Source organism: Drosophila albomicans, chromosome 2R (assembly GCF_009650485.2).
Source record: "Drosophila albomicans strain 15112-1751.03 chromosome 2R, ASM965048v2, whole genome shotgun sequence".
Classification (NCBI taxonomy): domain Eukaryota; kingdom Metazoa; phylum Arthropoda; class Insecta; order Diptera; family Drosophilidae; genus Drosophila; species Drosophila albomicans.
Window position 1 is genome coordinate 6,795,623 of NC_047631.2, and position 18,955 is coordinate 6,814,577.

The 18,955-nt window shown below is 38.4% G+C and overlaps 2 protein-coding genes across 3 annotated transcripts; one reads left to right on the forward strand and one right to left on the reverse strand.

The window, feature by feature from the left end:
* Nucleotides 1-2: 2 nt before the first annotated feature.
* On the reverse strand, nt 3-4,675 carry LOC117575614 (synaptotagmin-4). Its single transcript, XM_034259888.2, has 5 exons — nt 4,542-4,675; nt 3,299-3,405; nt 1,870-3,047; nt 1,726-1,800; nt 3-1,651 (listed from the first exon to the last, which is right to left on the reverse strand). The coding sequence occupies exons 2-5, from the start codon at nt 3,339-3,341 to the stop codon at nt 1,532-1,534; spliced, it is 1,416 nt and encodes a 471-aa protein (XP_034115779.2). The 5' UTR covers nt 3,342-3,405; nt 4,542-4,675; the 3' UTR covers nt 3-1,531.
* Nucleotides 4,676-5,331: 656 nt separating this feature from the next.
* LOC117575613 (glucose dehydrogenase [FAD, quinone]) lies at nt 5,332-18,910 on the forward strand. Of its 2 annotated transcripts, none has more exons than XM_034259886.2 (4): nt 5,332-5,727; nt 13,443-13,623; nt 13,700-13,820; nt 16,877-18,910. In XM_034259886.2, the coding sequence occupies exons 2-4, from the start codon at nt 13,456-13,458 to the stop codon at nt 18,463-18,465; spliced, it is 1,878 nt and encodes a 625-aa protein (XP_034115777.1). In that variant the 5' UTR covers nt 5,332-5,727; nt 13,443-13,455; the 3' UTR covers nt 18,466-18,910. The 2 variants fall into 2 exon arrangements, with proteins under 2 accessions (XP_034115777.1, XP_034115778.1); XM_034259887.2 differs by having other exon boundaries at nt 16,877-18,426.
* Nucleotides 18,911-18,955: the final 45 nt, after the last annotated feature.

Genomic DNA, 18,955 nt, shown 5'->3' on the forward strand with positions numbered 1-18,955 from the left:
ACTTTAGACGAATTGAAGTTTGATTGTGGACACAAATTGAAATTGTTTTTTTTTTTTGTGTATTATTTATTATGGTTACTTTTATTCTAGTATGTCTTTTGTGCTCGCAACTTTTTTTTATTATTTTCAGTTTTTCTGTTTTTTTTTGCATGTTTTCATTCAACATTTTACAAAATATAGCGTATAGGAGCAGATTTCATATTTGTATGTTCTGATTTAGTATTTTCAGAGAGTGTTGAATTGTTGTTGGAATTGCGGTGTAAGCTTTGCTTAGTTTTTCTTTGAAGTATTTTAGAAGTACTTGCAGTTGGTGCCGCTATATAAATAATTGTTTGTGTTTTGCTTTGGGCTGCCTCCATATTGAGCATTCTATGTATTCGTATCTCTATATTATATAATTTATTCTTGATTCTACACATTTATGTATGTCGGTCATCTTATAAGTATTATTCTATTGTGTTGTATAGTTATGTATTGGGTTTTCTTTTTGACTTGTTCGTTCTCGGGTGTATGATTTGTAGCTTCTTGGTGCCTAAGCAATTTGCTGCGTGTTTTTCTCAAGTTTCCATTTCTTGTCTTATGGTTTTTGATTTCGGTTTTTTAAAGTACGTACAATATGTATTTTTATAGAGGGTGTCATAAGCAGTAAGCATTTTTCTCTCCGGATACACTTATCGATTTTCGGTAAAGCACTAATACATTTGTTTTATTTCCATTTTTTTTTTTTTTTTTTTTTTTTTTTTTTTTTGTTTCAAACTAAGTACTGAGTTTGATAAAATTATACAAATTTTGGAGATTTCGGCTTACACTTTAATGATTATTTAATATGTTTCTAATACACATGTATACATAATAAGTCATTTGTTTCTTCAAAATAAACAAATACTATATGCTTTAATGTATTTTATGGTGGGCACAGTATTGACAAACTGGACTAAAAAATTCTTCTCATCAGGTAATAAGGTAATCCGTAAATTGAATAATGATAAAGCAATTTCTTCGATATTATTGGATCTATCGACCAATTAGCAATGTAATAGAATAAAATATAGAATATGATTTTTATACAGCAACAAAAGTAAGGTTGAATCATGGTTTACGTATGTGTACCTGTTTTCGCGTTCAATAATCTCAAATGTGTATGCCACGATTAATCAATAATTATCTTACATTTACATGCACTGTTACTTACTAAACATTTTCTAATACATTTAATTTACTTAGTTTTCTTTTTGTTTGGTATATATAATTCTCTGCTTCACTTTGCGCATTTATTTTGCATGTTTATTTGGTTCACATAAATCAATCGCAATAAACTGATAAATATTATATAATGTAATGCTTAATTGAGTATTTTTTTTAAGTCAAAATGATGTTGGTAATGTATCCACAATGTATAAAATAAAATGGTTTAATACAAAATATTGTTAAACTATTTAAGAAAACAAATTCGGTTGCCTATTGTTTGTTTTGGGAATGCGGCGCCAGCGCCGCGCCGCGTCGCTGCCCCAAATTTTAAGGGATTAACCGATTACTCATTCAGCTTGTGCCATTCGGCAATTTGACGACGGGGTGAATTGCATACCTCGTTCCAGTGGTTCAAAGCGGTGCTGCTCGAGGTTGGTCCTCCAAGTTCCAAACGTCCAATAACCTGCAGAGTGAGAAGAAATACAAAAATAACTGTGAGTATATGTAAGCTGAAAGACGTGAGGGGAAAGGGCTAACCTCATTCTTGGTCACGCGATCCCAGTCGAGTAACATCAGCTCCAATGAGACGCCCTCCAAGCTGGCGCCAGTGCCCTGCAAGAAACGAAAAGGTAAACAAATCGGTGACTAACCGGTTATTGGGAAATTCCAGCTCTGACTTACCTCGGCAGCGGGAATATCGAAGGCGAAACTCTCATTGAATACGGGACTCAGAGTGCGTTTCTTCACGTGTGTCTTCTTCTTGGCAATGCGCTGACCATTGTATAGTAAATAGATTTTGACATAGGGATCAGCCAGACCGGTGACATCCATGCGCGGCAGATTTCGCGCCTTTAGCAAAACGACGGTCAAACGTCCAGCTGCCGGTTGCCAGCAGAGCGAGATGAGCAGTTCACCACGTCCTTGGGCACGTATCTTCAGGCTTCGGGGCTGAATTTCCTTGCTAATCGACAGGGCTTCTTTCGATATGTCGCCAATCTCAATGGATGACAGGGGGCAGACCACCTCACCGATTACATCATCACGCGAATACCTATCAAAGCTGAGAATAACAAAGTGCAAGCTCATGTTCTGCAGATCATTCATGTTCAGGCCGTAGAAGGTAAAGTCCTCATCGTAAACCGGATTCCGTGTGTTTCGTACAACGCGGGTCTTCACTTTGTGCTGCTTGTCCGGCAAGAGCTGGAGCTTCACATACGGATCGGTTGCAGCCTGTGTGCGTCCATTCATGCCCGTGGGTATGTCTCCGGTTCCACTTATGCCACCCTTGCAAGGCAAGCCGCGGCAGCGAATGATGGATACCATGAGTGCATTGCGCTCGGCCAAATAACGCAGCTTGAAGTAAATAGTGCCCAGTTTGCCATACTGATCGGTAATGGTTAGCTCCTTGCCATTGGTCATTGATTCGTCCAGTGTTATGGTCACATTGCCATTGGCAATTGTCTCCACCGGCGAGTGATGATGATGATTATGCTGCTTGACATTGTCCACGACATTCAGTTTGCTGGATTGCTGCTGATGGTGAGCTTGTTGTGCCATCGGCACCTCATCCTCTTCGGTATATTTCACATTCTGTGGCGCTATCGGCGATGTCGACTGATCCTGCATGGGCGAAAGCAAACCCATCTGCTTACCTCCGGTTGGTGATGGTGACTTCTTCAGATAATGCGGCGGCTGTCCACTTGGAGACCGAACTGCAGTCGGACGTCGCGTCGGTTGGAATGGGAATGAGGCATCATGATGGTTCTGCTTCTTATTCCGTATGCGCATCTGCTTGGCACAGATGCAGGCCACCGTCGACAATACTGCTGCAGCGGTGAGGCCAAGTATGGCGGGCACAACTGCAACGAAAGTAAAAAGCAGTAAAATATTACAATATTATTCAATGCCTTAGCAAAAAGAATAGTCTAACTATTTATAATAATTGAGTAGTAAAATGCACAACACATAGAACCATTTTTCTAAGTTCTTATAAACGTTCTTAAAGTTTTTGCAAAAAGCGCATAATAAATATCGATAGCAAGTTCTACTTAAGTAACTTTCGCAGAGTTAGCTAATGGGTCATTAGTTCTGACCACAATATGTTACTTACTTGTGTCCATCATGCTGACATCTGGCATATACTCGTCAGCCATTTTAAATGCCTTGTGGCTTGGGCCGTTCTTGATGTTGTCTTCGCTTCAGTGAAGTTTCTCGCAGCTGCATGGAATAACAATTAATCAGAATGTATACTCGAATCATTGGCAAAAGAGAAAAAGTAGAATCAAAATTGTGCGCGTCTTGTCTAGAATTTGCTATAGTACCGCATTCAAAATTTAGACGGCACAATATACCAGATTGTCACACATAAGACGAAGTAGGCGTTTTTGCCATACAAAAGTATTTCTTTAATAACTTCGCAATTATTATCTGATCGACCAAATTTTCAGGAATCATAAATACTATAGTTTATTGTATATACCAAAATTCGCAATTCTAGCTTTACAATTACGCTGTCGATTTATTTGATTTACTGGCAAAAATTTGAAACAAACTTGATCTGCGTGCAAACATAACAAATGCTGTCGAAAAAAAATTATAGCTCTATCTCTTATAGTCTCTGAGATCTAGGTGTTCATACGGACGGACGGACAGACGGACAGACGGACAGACGGACAGACGGACATGGCTAGAACGACTCGGCTGTTGACGCTGATCAAGAATATATATAATTTATAGGGTCGGAGATGCCTCCTTTCTACCTGTTACATACATTTCCTGCCGGCACAAAGTTATAAAAAGTAGAATCAAAATTGTGCGCGTCTTGTCTAGAATTTGCTTTTTATTTGGCACCTGCACACATCGATTTTGCCACAAATCTATCGCAAAGTTTTTTCTTTTCGCCAGCTGCTGTATACTTTTGTTGTTATTCTCATTACTTTTCCTGCTCACACACAAACACACACACACAGCACAAGTGTAAGACTTGTACACACGCACACGCATACACACAAACACATGTGCGACTCTAAGTCGCATGAATCATCAAAAGACACCCCCGCAACACGCAGTTCGAATTACTTTTCAGGTCTACCACGTCTAATGAGTAATTTATAGGATGGTTTTTCTTTGACTTTAAGTGTATTAGAATTATTTCTTTTATTTCTTTTGCTCTATTTTTGTTTACTTTGCTTTACACTTTCTTGTGATCATATATTTACTAATTTTCAGTTTCAATACTTAACACCAAGTATTTTCGTATAACTTTGCAAAACAGGCACAGATTCTAACTTTTTCATGCTTTAACTTTTCACTTGCGAAAAAACATTTTAATAATATTCGATTTTATTTTTTACCTCAAGCTATAGTTAATTAGGTTTTAATTTGATGTGATTTAACAAAATATTTTTCTCAATACTATAAGTGGAAAATCTGTACAACGCAGTTCCGCAGCAGTTTCACTTTATTTTGCCATTCGAGTGTATTGAGCCAACTCGTCGTCGTTGACCTGCAAATCGTTAAAACTGCGCATGCGCTGTATACAGACTCGTTGTCAATTGAGTGGGTTGATTGGCGAGAACTTATTATTCGCTGAACAAGGATTTCTTTCAAGGGTAGTTGAAAAAAACTTTGACGTCGTTATAACTCGCTTGTAGGAGTCAGTGTGTAGAACAATTAAAGTAATTTTACAACACTTGTCTAAAATTGAATTATGAATCAGATATTACTCGCAAAAGAAAGAAATAATATTATAACAAAAACATTGGAAACAAATACAATGAATAAACAAAAATAATTTCGAGAATTATACGATTCACTAAGCCATAAGCTTCTCAAAAAATAAATGTATTCAAAAATCAGATGTACCAAATTCGGTTTCTAAAAATAATCAATGTAGTAATATGATAATTTATTAAAAATACCCATGCACATAATTCTTTGAATTAGATCCGCTTGAAAAAATCCCATTTTGAAAATGAATCAAATAACATTATACAGAGTTAAGCTCGTCGTCAGTGGAACGACTGAGCTTTAAGCTCAGCATTTGAACAAGACTGGAACCAGTGGTTCGTGAACGAAGCTAACGACGAACCACCCGAGAGCTGAAGCTTCGTATTGGTCATCGGGAGTTTAAAAAGACCCGGGCTTACCGGCCAGACGCTGAGTCGGCGACGGTCTGCGATTGCGCGCAGTGCGAAACAAGTTGCAGAGATCAGAGATCTTAGCTGGTGAGCCGTGAGGTGTTAAGCGCCAAAGAAGGCAAAACTAAATACTGTGCGTGTTTGTGTGTACAACTACAGTGTGTACCATGTTCCAATGAAATAAATTGCAAAGCCAAAAACATTGACAAAATTGATATACTCAAATTTCTGCGGACATATTTAACGTCTTCGCTGCGTTGTGCAACTTAGCCAAAAAGGCATTTCCAATAAGGAGACGAACAATAAGAAAACAAAAAGCTAAACAATTAATTGTTTTTTGTGTGACATCAGAAAAGGAAACTCGACGCAGTCTGCACAACTGGACACAGACATAGAAAATGTGAGTTTACGTTTTATATTTATTTTAATTTTTTTTTACCTTCAACTCAATTGACTGGCTGTATTTTTGGCGTTTGAGGAAGCATCAATGCAACGAACAAAATACGAGTACTTCAGAAACGGAACTCAATTGCGAGATGAAGTTGCACCTATACTCGAATTGCATTCACATTCTAAAATGCTTTTGTTGTGGATTCGATAGGTTTCTCAGATGGTTTGTCTGCGATTGTTGGCACATTAACGTATATTACAAATATATATGTATTCGTCTCACGATTTCAGCTTTAGACATGTTTCTAAATTTAGTTTAGTAGTTGTGGATATTTCGAACGGTTAGCCCATTGTACAGGTTTTCCTTTATTTTTTTTTTAACGAGTATGATCTGTGGGTCCACTAATCTGTTTAATTTTGCGCTCTGTATATACAAGCATGTATGTGTCTCTGTCGCAAAATGGCAAAAAAAATATATAAAAAAAATGAGAAAAACACGGTCTTGTAGCTGCATTAAGGTGTTACGCTATTGCAGTTCATAAAACGTTTATTACAGTAATAGGAAATTAGCCCGGTTTTTAGTTTTTCTTGCCTACTAACGGAAGCCTGCGGCATTGTGAGACACTCACAGCGCTTATTTAGTGTGAGTAAAGTCTGCCTAAAGAGCCGCAATCGATTTGAATGCATGTGAATATCCGTTCAAAAAGCTTTATATAATGTCTTTATACAACATCACGAATATTATTTCGCTTAATATAATATGTGCAATTTTTGCTCATCGAGTTTCGAGTGAAATTACCGCAAAACAAGAACTGAACAAAACCCCAAACTTATGTGTAATTCAAACTTTTTGTTCGGATACTTATAGAGAGAGAGAGAGAGAGAGAGAGGAAAAAAAACAAAATTAAAAGCAAATCAATAAAAGAATGAATAACAATATTTTCAGAATTTACATGAACTCATTAAGAAAGATTTCGAAAGCAATTTGGATTTGCATTTCGAATTCTTTCATTTTAATTGTACCTATCTGAGAGGCATCTCAATGATCGGAGTGTGACGACGATCAATCATAAGTATTGCCGTAACGAGGGCGAACAGTAGACAATACCCGAAACAATTGCCCATATTTGTTCCTGATTATCAACGGCATCTCAACATCTGTTGGCCTGCGGGCAATGAATTTTGAATTTTGAATTAAATTAAAGCCCCATATTGAAGAGAGCAGAGTGCTTTGACCGCCGGACGCCTACGCTATGCTATATGTTGTTGCCGCTTTCTTTTGTGGCCCGTCTTGAACGAATTGGCATGTAGTTAACCGAAAACTTATAAAAGAAAAGAAAAACCTATGTATTTGCCAACACACGAGGCGCAGTCGCAGTTGAAGTCATGTTGAAATGTCAGCGACAGATAAAATTTGTACCTCCCCGTGTTTTGGGAGCGTGCTATAAGTATCAATAGCTGCCCATGTGATTGTTGTTGTTGCTGTTGTTGTTGTTGTTTTTTTGTTGTGTTGTTGGTAGAGGATTTTTGCTATTGTTGCTTCTTTCGAACATTTTCGATTGACTTTTTTTTTGTAGTGCTGTTAGCTGTTTGTTCGTTTGCATTGTTGTTGCTCCCTTTTTGGTTGACTCTCATTCATTCAATCGTTCACTCGCTCATTCATTGCGATCTGCAATCTCCACAGCAACCGTTGCCTTTTACTTGCTGCTCCTTTATGTTGTTGCTTTTGCTTGTTGGCTGTTGTCTGATGGCTGTGTCTGTTACCGTTTCTGTTTGCATTTGCCATTTGCCATTTAAATGATGTTCGGTTTCGCTTTATTTGTTTACAATTCTTTATGGCAGACTTTCCGTCAAGAAGTGGCACACTTTTGTCTCACTAACAGTAACAGTGACAAAACTGACAAAACCTCAACTGGGTCATACGAGAATGGCTGTCCATTGGCCCAAAACTCTTGCTTGAGAACACTTCAGATTTGATTAGCATTTCATTAAATTGAATGTGTATAGTAATCTGCACAATAATTTAGAAAGCCAAAAGAATCATGCATCAGCAATAAATTCAACTTTACGAGTCATTTGGCTTATTATCTAAATTTGTATACACATCAACTAGAAAAATGGGGAAGATAATCTGAGCAAGGTCAGTGTGCCATTCATAATCCAAAGAATGACATTTCAATTTATAATAAGAGTCGTAAAATATTTATTCGGGTCTAAAATGATACGCAGAGTGCATTTAATAGTCGATGTGACACTGTCAGCATCATCTTCAGCTTGATTTTTGTATGCATTTATTAACGCTGCAGAATAATAAAGTTCTAATTTTACGACAAGAGTGCAACTAATAAAATTGGCATTTACAGACACTGATAGACGTATTATTAAGTCTAGTTATCAGCTTAGGATAACTGGTTCACTTGGACAGTTAACAACAATTTGCAACCTCTAAGTGACTGACACGACTGACTGATACTACCTCAATATATAAGAAATGTTATCCTCGCGACAAGCGTGAGAAATTTGAGCTAAACAACAATTACAGCGGCAACACCAACAGCAGCAATAGCAACAGGAACAGCAACAACGAGATCGCACGTAATAACAACAACTTTGTTAACAAATTCAGTCATTTAGCAATGAAACTAAAAGTGTTGTTAGTGTCTGGCCATCGGCAGAAATCATGGAGCCAAAGCCAAGACATGCCAGAGTTGATAGGCAGCTCCTGAGCGCTTTGTTGACGTCAACGTCATCGGGCTGCCCACATTTGCATCCACCTGGGGGCCACCGCGGCAACACATTTTAGTTTCAGTTGAAGTTGCTGCTGCTGCTGTTGCTGTTGCTGCTTTGTACTTTTTGTTTGTGCTTATTTTTTATTCATTTGCAGCACGTAACCAGCGATCAATCAAAGGCACAAAGCTCATCTCAGCGTCGCGTCGCCCAAATGATGCGCTAGCAATTGCAGAATTTCACTTTAAACTTAATTGTGGTCACATTGTTGCTGTTGTTGTTGTTGCTATAGCTGTTACTGAAGTTGTTGTTCGTTGTTGGTGGCAGCACCAACGTAATTGGCAACTTCAGCCCAGAGGCCGTGCAATGGGCAGCCAAGGGTATTACATTGTAGTTGTTCAAGTTGCAGTTGCAGTTGCAATTGCTTTTGCTATTGCCGCAACTATAAAATGCAACCGAAAATTTTCGGTTGGAAATGTAAAAGAGGCAGCGAAATGTTGCAAATATTCAATCACGTACTTCGTGCAACATAGCAAAATTTAAATAAATTATGTAAAACGCAAATTTAGCGATTCACTCTTCACGTTTTCATTTGGCTTTTCTTCATCAGCTAAAAGAAATTGTGTGTTTCAAACGGCATTTCCGTTTCTATTCGATTATTTGTTAATCAAAAGTCTTTGAACAGCAAATCGTGCCATGATAATTGTTTATTAGCTGGAAATAAGTAAATATCGACAATTGTTTCCATCTCCGTTTATTTTTCATACCTCTTAACGACTTGGCTTGTGGCTTGTTGTTGTATTCTAAGATTTTTATCGACATTCAAATGTGTCTGTAATCATTACAAAACAATTGAAGTTAAGTAAAACGTAATCAGCATTATAAATCATTTATACAAAAAACCCCCTGCAGCTGCTTAAGCACTTACGAAACAACAATTTTTATCAATTCACTGAGATACAAATGTAAAAAATGTAATATGACCAGATCAAATTTGGATAAAAATTTATGAAATTTGAAAAATGTTAAAAGTTCAATAAAGCAAATGCATTGCACAAAAATTTAACAATTACGTGATGGGCAAGAAAACGTCAACAGCAAAGAGAAACAACATAAACAATTGCCAAATTCTCACATCGAAATATTCGCACATTGTTGAAAGCGCGTTGACAATGTGAAATACGCAAAAGAAAATGAAAAGCCGAATCACTCTTGGCAGCACTTTGCTGCAGTGTTGTTGCTGTTGCAAGCATTGTTGTTGTTGCATTTCTATAGGCAACATAGGCGCATGACGAATGAAAGTGAAAATAGGAAGTTAAGCCATGAGACCGGCACCGGCATCCGAGCTAGGGAGACACCACATACTTGGTACATGCAGTTGCAGATACAGATACAGATACAAACTGCGAGATACATTGGCCAAGTTTAGTCAGACATTGCGCTGCTGCTTCCTTTAAATTGCGAATGCATTAGTTGCTGCTGTTGCTGTTGCTGTTGCTGCGTTTTGTTATTGTTGTTGTCATTGCTGTGTTGCCGCCACACTGTTTGATTTCTTGGCCAATTTCTAATGGCCAACCACCGGCGTTGCAACCGCATAATAGCCGCGGAGGAGCTCAGTTATCAATATCGATGCAACATTGCATTACGGATAACAAGTTGTTGTCTGCTTCACAGTTTGCTGCCTGGCCTCGCCGATGGATGTTGCTGTTAATTTATAGATCCGCTTTAGCGCCTGCACACCAGTAGCAGCAACAGCCACAGCATCAGCCACGGTAACAGCAACAGCAGCAGCAGCTACACAGCAGCAACGTGTCCCGCTTCGTACTCTGATTTTTTATTTGTTTTGTTATGATTTTTCTTTGGAAATTATTCGTATATTTTGCCAGCTTGTCAATTTGACGCGCCTGCTTGAACGTGAAAAACTTTATGACCCGTTTTTATGATATTTTATTTACTTACTCATTTTTCTCTTTCTTTTATTTGTTTCACGGTGCTCGTTAACAGTTGGTTTTGATTTGTCAAACCAGTTCCAGTTTCAACTGAGAGTCTGTCCCCCCATAGCCAAATCCAAACTGAGTCATATTGGTGAAATTAATTACTACAATTTGCCACACATTGTGTTGAGCATTAAATTGGTTTCTGCTTTTAGTTGCTGATTATGTTGTATTGGGTTTTTATTTCATTTTCTTCGATTTATGATTGCAGATTGTTTAAAGAAAGCCAAACCTTATTCGAATCAATAAAGTTGTTAGGAATTGGGGCAATCTAAATTAAAACTTCCACAACTAAGACCCTGGGACAATGACACAGCCCTGTCTATAAGCCTCAAACAATATTACACAATACTCTTAAAATCGCACGCTTTAATCTGACGCCTTTGTCATGGCACGCATAAATTCGGGTAGTTTATTATTATTATTATTCTAATAAGTGATTCCCACATTAATAAGCACCCATTGAAAATCCCCCAAAATAAGTATATGCTTAATATGCTGTTGTTAAAAAGAAGTGAGAGAAGTGGAACCGTCAAATCCATAAGTATGCCAGATAGCAGTCAGTCTTTCTTTTATAACTATCTTGTTCACACCAGCACGTATCGTTTCAATGAGCACGAGACCAGCCCAACTCACTAACTAACTCAGTGACTGACTGACTGACTAACTCACTGACAGACTGACAACTGAAAGAAACCTTCAAAAGTAACGCCAATGCAGACAATGCCAACGATATCAATGAAGATATCATATACGAATACAATACAAGTACCAACCGCAACAACAACAACATCTATGATTGTGGCACTCGTATTATCGACACTCGCATCGCATGAGTGCTCATAGTATTAGACGCCCAGGCGATATAGTTGTAAATATGCAAACAACAGGTAATTATGGAGGGACAAGATGGCAAGACGATTGTGCAGCGATATGCTTGAGGGAAGTGTTGAGCATAAAGATTTAAATCTTTACTATCACTGCAGATACAACTCTATTAATTAACTAGCTCATCTGCACTATGCCAAAACAAGCTCTGAAACCGGAATCAAATTAAAAAATAATGGTAATTCCATATCCATTAGTCGACATGGTCGCAACTCATACTTAAACCGAAATAGTAATTTCTTTGATTAGATTCTGAATCACTCTTAAAATTATTTCTGCAAATTATAATATTAAAAAAAATCATTTAAAATTAAATAAAAAGAAGTTTGAAGATATTTCTCTTTTATTCACCAATACCAGCTATTTTCTACAAACCATAAAAATGTAGTTGAATTGCCGCTAAAAGTTGTTTGAGACAACTTTAAAGTCACTTTTTGCTCTATCTTATGGGAATAGTAACCGTGCACGATTTCTGCACGCATTTTCAGAGCTTTGAAGTTCGCCTGGTTTTATGTTTGGCAGTCGTTACTGTTTTTGTTTTAGTTTTCTGTTTCTGTTTTTGTTTTGTGTTTTTTTGGACTTGATGGAAAAACTTGTTGCGAGGTCAACTGCCTCTCTTTTTGATTTTCACGCTCGCGCGCTCGATTGTTTTACTTTCGAGGCATCCTTCAACTTTGCCGTTGCCGTTGCCGCTGCCTCTGACATGAGATTGAAACCGAAACTGAAATTGAAATTGTAACTAAAGCAGAGATTGAGAGACTGACTGAGACAGTGACTGAGACTGAGGCCAAATCCAAACACCTATACCCATACAAAATCGTGTTTCAAATGTCAAATGTGCGCACCATCATTGTCCCAAGTCTCGCGATTTCAAACTGTAGCAATTGCTTTAACTTCTCGACTTTGTTTCAGTTGACGTTAGTTGTTGTTTCTATTTTTCGGATTCTGTTTTCGGTTTCATTTTTTGGCGCTTACAAATTGCAATTTGATTGTTGCATCCAATTCAACAGAGTTGTTGTGTCTAATTGAGGTCAAAAACGCTTTAGACATCCCCAAAAATATAAAAAGAAAATCCGCTTATGTAGTTGATTTTACGTAAACTGATGCTGCGATGTAATTGTTTAACAAATTGTGTGAAAAATTGACAGCTAATTAATTAAGATAATTTCATTATACCCTCAGAGACTGTACATTGCTTGGTGAATCAAGCGATAACTGATTTCACATGTAAAAGGTGTTAAACAAATGTAGACAAATTGAATATCATCATAAAAATGTATAAAATTATACATTCACATTTAATTGGTACTTTTCCTACTCACGAACCGCTCAGAGATGACTGAGATCACTTTCAGTTTGATCTTTGAGCTGAAAGTTCAGCACTGCCGTCTGGCAATTGAATCAAGCAACAACAACTGGCTTAATTATTACTCAATCATTGTAGGCTACTCCAAGTATTATCTAACAATTGGATTGCTTCTGTTTTAGGCACAAACATCCGAAGCAGTGCCATGAACTCAGCGTGCAGTTTTGAAATTTCAGAAAACAGAAACCCCAAAAAAAAATTAAGAAAAAATGAAAAAAAAGAAAAAAGCCAGCACTTCAGCTACATTGGGCTAAGGTCATGTGAAACTATGCAAACTGAATGAAACCAACGAATCTTGGCAGCAATAGGCCAAGCGTCTTTGGACCGCACTGATGATGAGCTATGACTTCTGCAGTCGCTTCTGCCTATGTTTGCCTGGCCTTTTGTTATTGCCAATGCTGGAGGCAATTTAACCAAAGGTACCAAAATTGTTTGGCTTTCGGTTTCGTTTTATGGATGATTCGCGTGCACTGAGTGGTGGAGGCGACGCCTCTTTAGCGGCGGCAGCCAAGTCATTGTTATTTCGGGTACTTTAATAAGTAGCGGTACTACTACTATATATGTATTTGTATTATTATGTGATCGCGGCGACGCGTTGCAGTTGCAAGGTCAGACCTAATGGTAAAATGATTAAAATGTATAAAATGTGTATTTAATTGTTATTCATAATTGACATTAATTTTGACACAGCCACAATCAAGTTCGTTGCCTAAGTCTTTTGTTTTCTGCTTCTCTTCGTGCCATTTGCAGCCATTAGACCATCATGTCCACCAGCACATCAGCCTGTGATTGTTTGGTGGGCGTGCCCACTGGCCCTACACTAGCCTCCACATGTGGCGGAAGTGCGTTTATGCTGTTCATGGGCTTGCTCGAGGTATTCATACGCTCCCAATGTGATCTCGAAGATCCCTGTGGACGCGCCAGCTCGCGGGTAAGTTGAACTACACTCACTGCATTAAATACACCCAAATGCCTAAGCTAACAGTATTTACTTTTAATTTATTCAGTTCCGTTCGGAACCAGATTACGAGTACGATTTCATCGTTATTGGCGGTGGTTCTGCGGGCTCTGTGGTTGCGTCGCGTCTTTCTGAGGTGCCACAGTGGAAGGTGTTGCTCATTGAAGCCGGTAAGTGGAAATATATATATGTATGCATATTGGTTATGACAGCTGTTAAACTGTTCGCGATCAGCACATGTTGCGCTACAGCTTGGCAACATGTTGCTAACAAAAATGTTGCCAGCGCTGCGGGCAATTAGGCGCACGTTATGTGGCATTTGTTTAGAAGTAATTGAAGCTTAACCACAACAGCTAGCGAGCAACAATAACAATAACATCAAAATAAAATAAAAAACAAGGCAACAACAGCAACACTAATGAAACTTGAGCAACACTTAACAATAGCAACAACGTGAAACAATACCAACAACAGTGTGGCAAAGAAGCAACCGCAACTGCCTTGAGCATTATGTAAAGTAAACGAGCTAACCCCAACCTCATGCCGTCGTTCGCTCTCCCCCTCAAGTCTTGCATTTCAGTACCACCCTCCTGGTAATTTGTGTATATGCAAATAAGTATGTACACACTTACACTTACATACATACCGACTTGTATATAAGTATTATATTGTTTTTTTAGGATTATACAAATGCCCCTCGTCTTTTTTGTTTTTTGTCCAGATCCAAAGTTATTTATTTTACACTTCACTGCATGATCGCATTAAACAATTGTCGATTGTTTGTATCATTTTACACATTTTTTATGAATGAATTAAAATGCGCATACTTAAACTGAATAGGTGGGAGAGGTGCGATACGTTCATTTCATTCAAAGCGGGCCATTCACTCTCAGCTAACGACAGATTAAAGAGTTTTTGGATTTTGTGTTTACAATGGACTTTAGGTGAAATTAGCTATCATTTTTTAACATCAATTTCAAGCTTAGAAATATAACAAAAAAGAATGCCATTAAATGTTTTAATATATACATATAGAAAAGTTGTATCTTGGTATCCATAGACTGTCCCTCATTTAAACAATTGTTTATTTAAATTCTGCTCTAACATGCAGTTCAGAATTGTTTTAAAATAATCTCAGAACTTTTTAAAATTTTAAGGCAAAGCATTGAATCATTCAATGTTTTATTAACTAGTACAATTCAAAATGAAATTCTACCTTCAATATAAGTTCTTAAAAGGTTCAGCTTCCAATGATGCGAGTCGCCGTGTACTGAGCTGTTTTAAATGAACTGATTTAATTTATTTATTTGTTTTACTCTCACTTTAATTGTTTGTAAAAAACACACACGTCTCAACATTGCTTAAACACAGCCGGAGCACAGCCTTTATTTAACTGACACTCGAGCGTCCAGTTCAACGAGCCAGACAAGTTAATTTATAAATGCATAAATCAAAAGAAGCAACATTTGTTTGCAAATTCATGCAATCAAACAAAAACAAAAAACGTTTCATGCCTTGCAAAAGATGAAAGTGTGGCCAGTGTGAAATTAGTTCAAGTAAGGTTACTTGATAAATATTTAATGTGTAATTTATATGGCAACTAGACTGCTAGAGACCGCATTGTAAATTTTTAATCTTAATCTTTGAAAATTAACCTTCAAATTGTCCATTAACTTGGCGTTATCACAGCGTGCATGGCACTGCATGGCTTGCTTTTGGGGTTAGTGTCGCTTTGTAACCCTTTCAAATAATGGTTACTTTGCAACAATTATTATGCTTTGTCACTAATTATAATAATTGCCAACTGAAATACTATGCGACTAAATAAATAGATAGAAGTAGTTGTCAATGCGTTGGTGTTAATGATCTAACAATGCCTAAAGTATAATTAACAGCGGCTATTAATGTGATTTCTGAGTTATCATATATTATATGAGAGAGCCATGAGTGCTTGTTACGACTAAGTACACGTTCTAAACTTAAGTGGCTCTTTTTTCGGGGCTTTCGTTGGTTCAACTTGGATGCACATGATTTGTATAGTAATTTGGTTGACAACTTTTTGTTTTGGTTTGTTTGTTTTGTTTTTGTTAAACCCAATTCTGACAATAGACTTTGTGCCAGACGTTTCATTTCTCGCTTCATTATTCATTTTCAATGTCAAACGTCTGCATGATCTGTGCATCACTAAGCGGATGTATTTGGCAAAGGTCAAAATAACTTTATTTCGCATTTACTTATAACTAACTATTATACAACGTATTAATTATTTCATATTATATTTAAATATAAAGTTGCGTGTAAATGCTGGCAGCATCTTTTATGCCAATAATTGACACACTCGATGCAAGTTTGTGCCCTAAGTCTTTCGTTTTGTCAGCAGCTACTTGTAAAACAACATTCGTTTCTTTTATTTATGATGGTTTTCAAGTACTACGTATTCATAAATATACTTAAAAGGTGATTAACCTTTGGTTGGTCTCTTGGTTTCGTTTTTGCTGTACCAAATGCAAAAATATTATAAATTCCATTTAATTATTTATGTTTTTGCTGCTCATTTGTCAGACACAGAAAATAATAAAATACTTATGTGGACTGTCGAATGGCCATTTAATTAATTATATTAAGTCGATACATTGTTGCATAAGTCTTACAAACTCAAATCGAGTGCTAATTATCTTCGTGTATTTCGAGACGTAAACAAATTGTTAATCTTGTTTGCATTTTAGCTCATAAACATGCTAAATGTTTAAATTCCTTGGATTAATTCTATAACAAGTTATTAACTGAAGTAACTGATTGTTGAATTAATCGCAATTTGTTGCCACTTATTGTTTGTTTTTGCTTTATTCCATTGACTAACTGACAGGCTTGCGGTTAATTTTTAGCTCCCACGGTACAACTAGCAATCAATTCCTTTTATTTCAATTGATTTAATTAATTGATGAGCATTCAAATGCCCAAAATGTCGTGGGCGCATGCAATCGGAAATTCTAGAACGCTGATTCAAAATTCGTATATTGAAGTTACTTCTTGAAAATGTCAACAGCTCGCCAAGCTGTCATTCTAGCAATCAGACCTAAATTATCTCATTATCGAAACGAAAAGTGCTGCTAGAAATATCTTTTTGCGAATCACAATACAAAGAGTGACGGCGTAAAATCAGATCAAGAGCTGTACAAGTAATTCTAAAAACTCGATTTCTCTCTGCTCTTCACATTCGTTACAGGTGGAGACGAACCGGTGGGAGCGCAAATTCCATCCATGTTTTTGAACTTCATCGGCAGCGACATTGACTATCGGTTCAACACGGAGCCGGAGACAATGGCCTGCCTTTCATCCATGGAGCAGCGCTGTTATTGGCCACGTGGCAAGGTCCTGGGTGGCACCTCGGTGATGAATGGCATGATGTACATACGTGGAAATCGCGAAGATTACGATGACTGGGCAGCCCAGGGCAATCCTGGCTGGGCCTACAACGATGTCCTGCCATTCTTTTTGAAATCTGAGGACAATCTGGAGCTGGATGCCGTGGGCAACGAATATCATGCCAAGGGTGGCCTCATGCCCGTTGGCAAGTTCCCCTATAATCCGCCGCTGTCGTATGCCATACTGAAGGCGGGCGAGGAGATGGGCTTCTCGGTGCAGGATCTGAATGGACAGAATTCCACGGGCTTCATGATCGCCCAGATGACGGCACGCAATGGCATTCGTTACAGCTCTGCCAGAGCATTCCTGAGACCGGCACGTATGCGCAATAATTTGCATATTTTGTTGAACACAACGGTCACAAAAGTGCTGATTCATCCGCATACGAAAAACGTGCTTGGTGTGGAGGTTAGCGATCAGTTTGGCAGCACACGCAAGATAATGGCCAAGAAGGAGGTGGTCTTAAGTGCCGGCGCTGTCAACTCACCTCAGATTCTGCTACTCAGCGGTGTCGGTCCCAAGGATGAGTTGAAACAGGTGAACGTTCGCCCAGTTCACAACTTGCCCGGCGTGGGCAAAAACCTTCAGAATCATGTGGCCTTCTTCACCAACTTCTTCATCGACGACGCTGACACGGCGCCTCTCAACTGGGCTACTGCCATGGAATACTTGCTATTCCGCGATGGTCTAATGTCCGGCACAGGCATCTCAGATGTTACTGCCAAGCTCTCCTCGCGCTGGGCTCAGCGTCCAGATGTGCCCGATCTGCAGCTCTACTTTGGCGGCTACTTGGCCAGTTGTGCAAGGACAGGACAAGTAGGTGAACTGTTGTCCAACAACTCGCGTTCCATTCAAATATTCCCGGCTGTGCTCAATCCCAGATCGCGTGGCTATATCACGCTACGCTCTGCCGATCCTCTTGATCCGCCACGCATATTCGCCAACTATTTAACCGATGAGCATGATGTCAAGACATTAGTTGAGGGTATCAAGTTCGCCATTCGGCTGTCGCAGAGCTCGCCTCTCAAGCAGTATGGCATGCGGCTGGACAAGACCGTTGTGAAGGGCTGTGAGTCGCAGACCTTTGGCAGCGATGCGTATTGGGAGTGCGCAGTGCGTCAGAATACCGGACCAGAGAATCATCAGGCGGGCTCCTGCAAAATGGGACCCGCCCAGGATCCACTGGCCGTGGTTAATCACGAGCTGAGGGTGCACGGCATTCGGGGATTACGTGTGATGGACACGAGCATCATGCCCAGGGTGACATCGGGCAACACGCATGCGCCAGCTGTGATGATTGCTGAGAAGGGCGCCTATCTGCTGAAGCGGGCTTGGGGCGCCAAGGTCTGACGCGTGGATGCAACGTGGACGCTGCATAGAGTAATTTAATGAAATTCTATCAAAAAATATTACGAAAAATCGCATGGAAAAAACAAAAAAAAAAAATGCGTACAAATTTAAGCGAAATTAACCATAAGGTTCCACTAAACACTAAACTAAACTATTCTATAAAGCAATTAATCTATTGGCTATACTATTACACGTATAAACTATTTCTATATTATGATCCTCACTCTAAGCACTGACCTCGTTGCGCGATCTATTCTACAGTTCTCAACACACATACACCCACACAAACACACACTTTAAGTTAACTTTACGCTATTTTAACTAATTTTTGTAAACGTTTTCGATGACAAAAGACACAATTATGCAAAAGCACATCCATTGAGTTATTTAAATTTCGTTAAACGTTCATTTAAATATTATTAATTTTGTATTATACTTATGAATGAGAATATTGCTATCGCATGTATTTATTGTTCGATTAAAGTGCAACTATTTAGTTTAAACGATGCAATTGTATTCATTTTTTGAT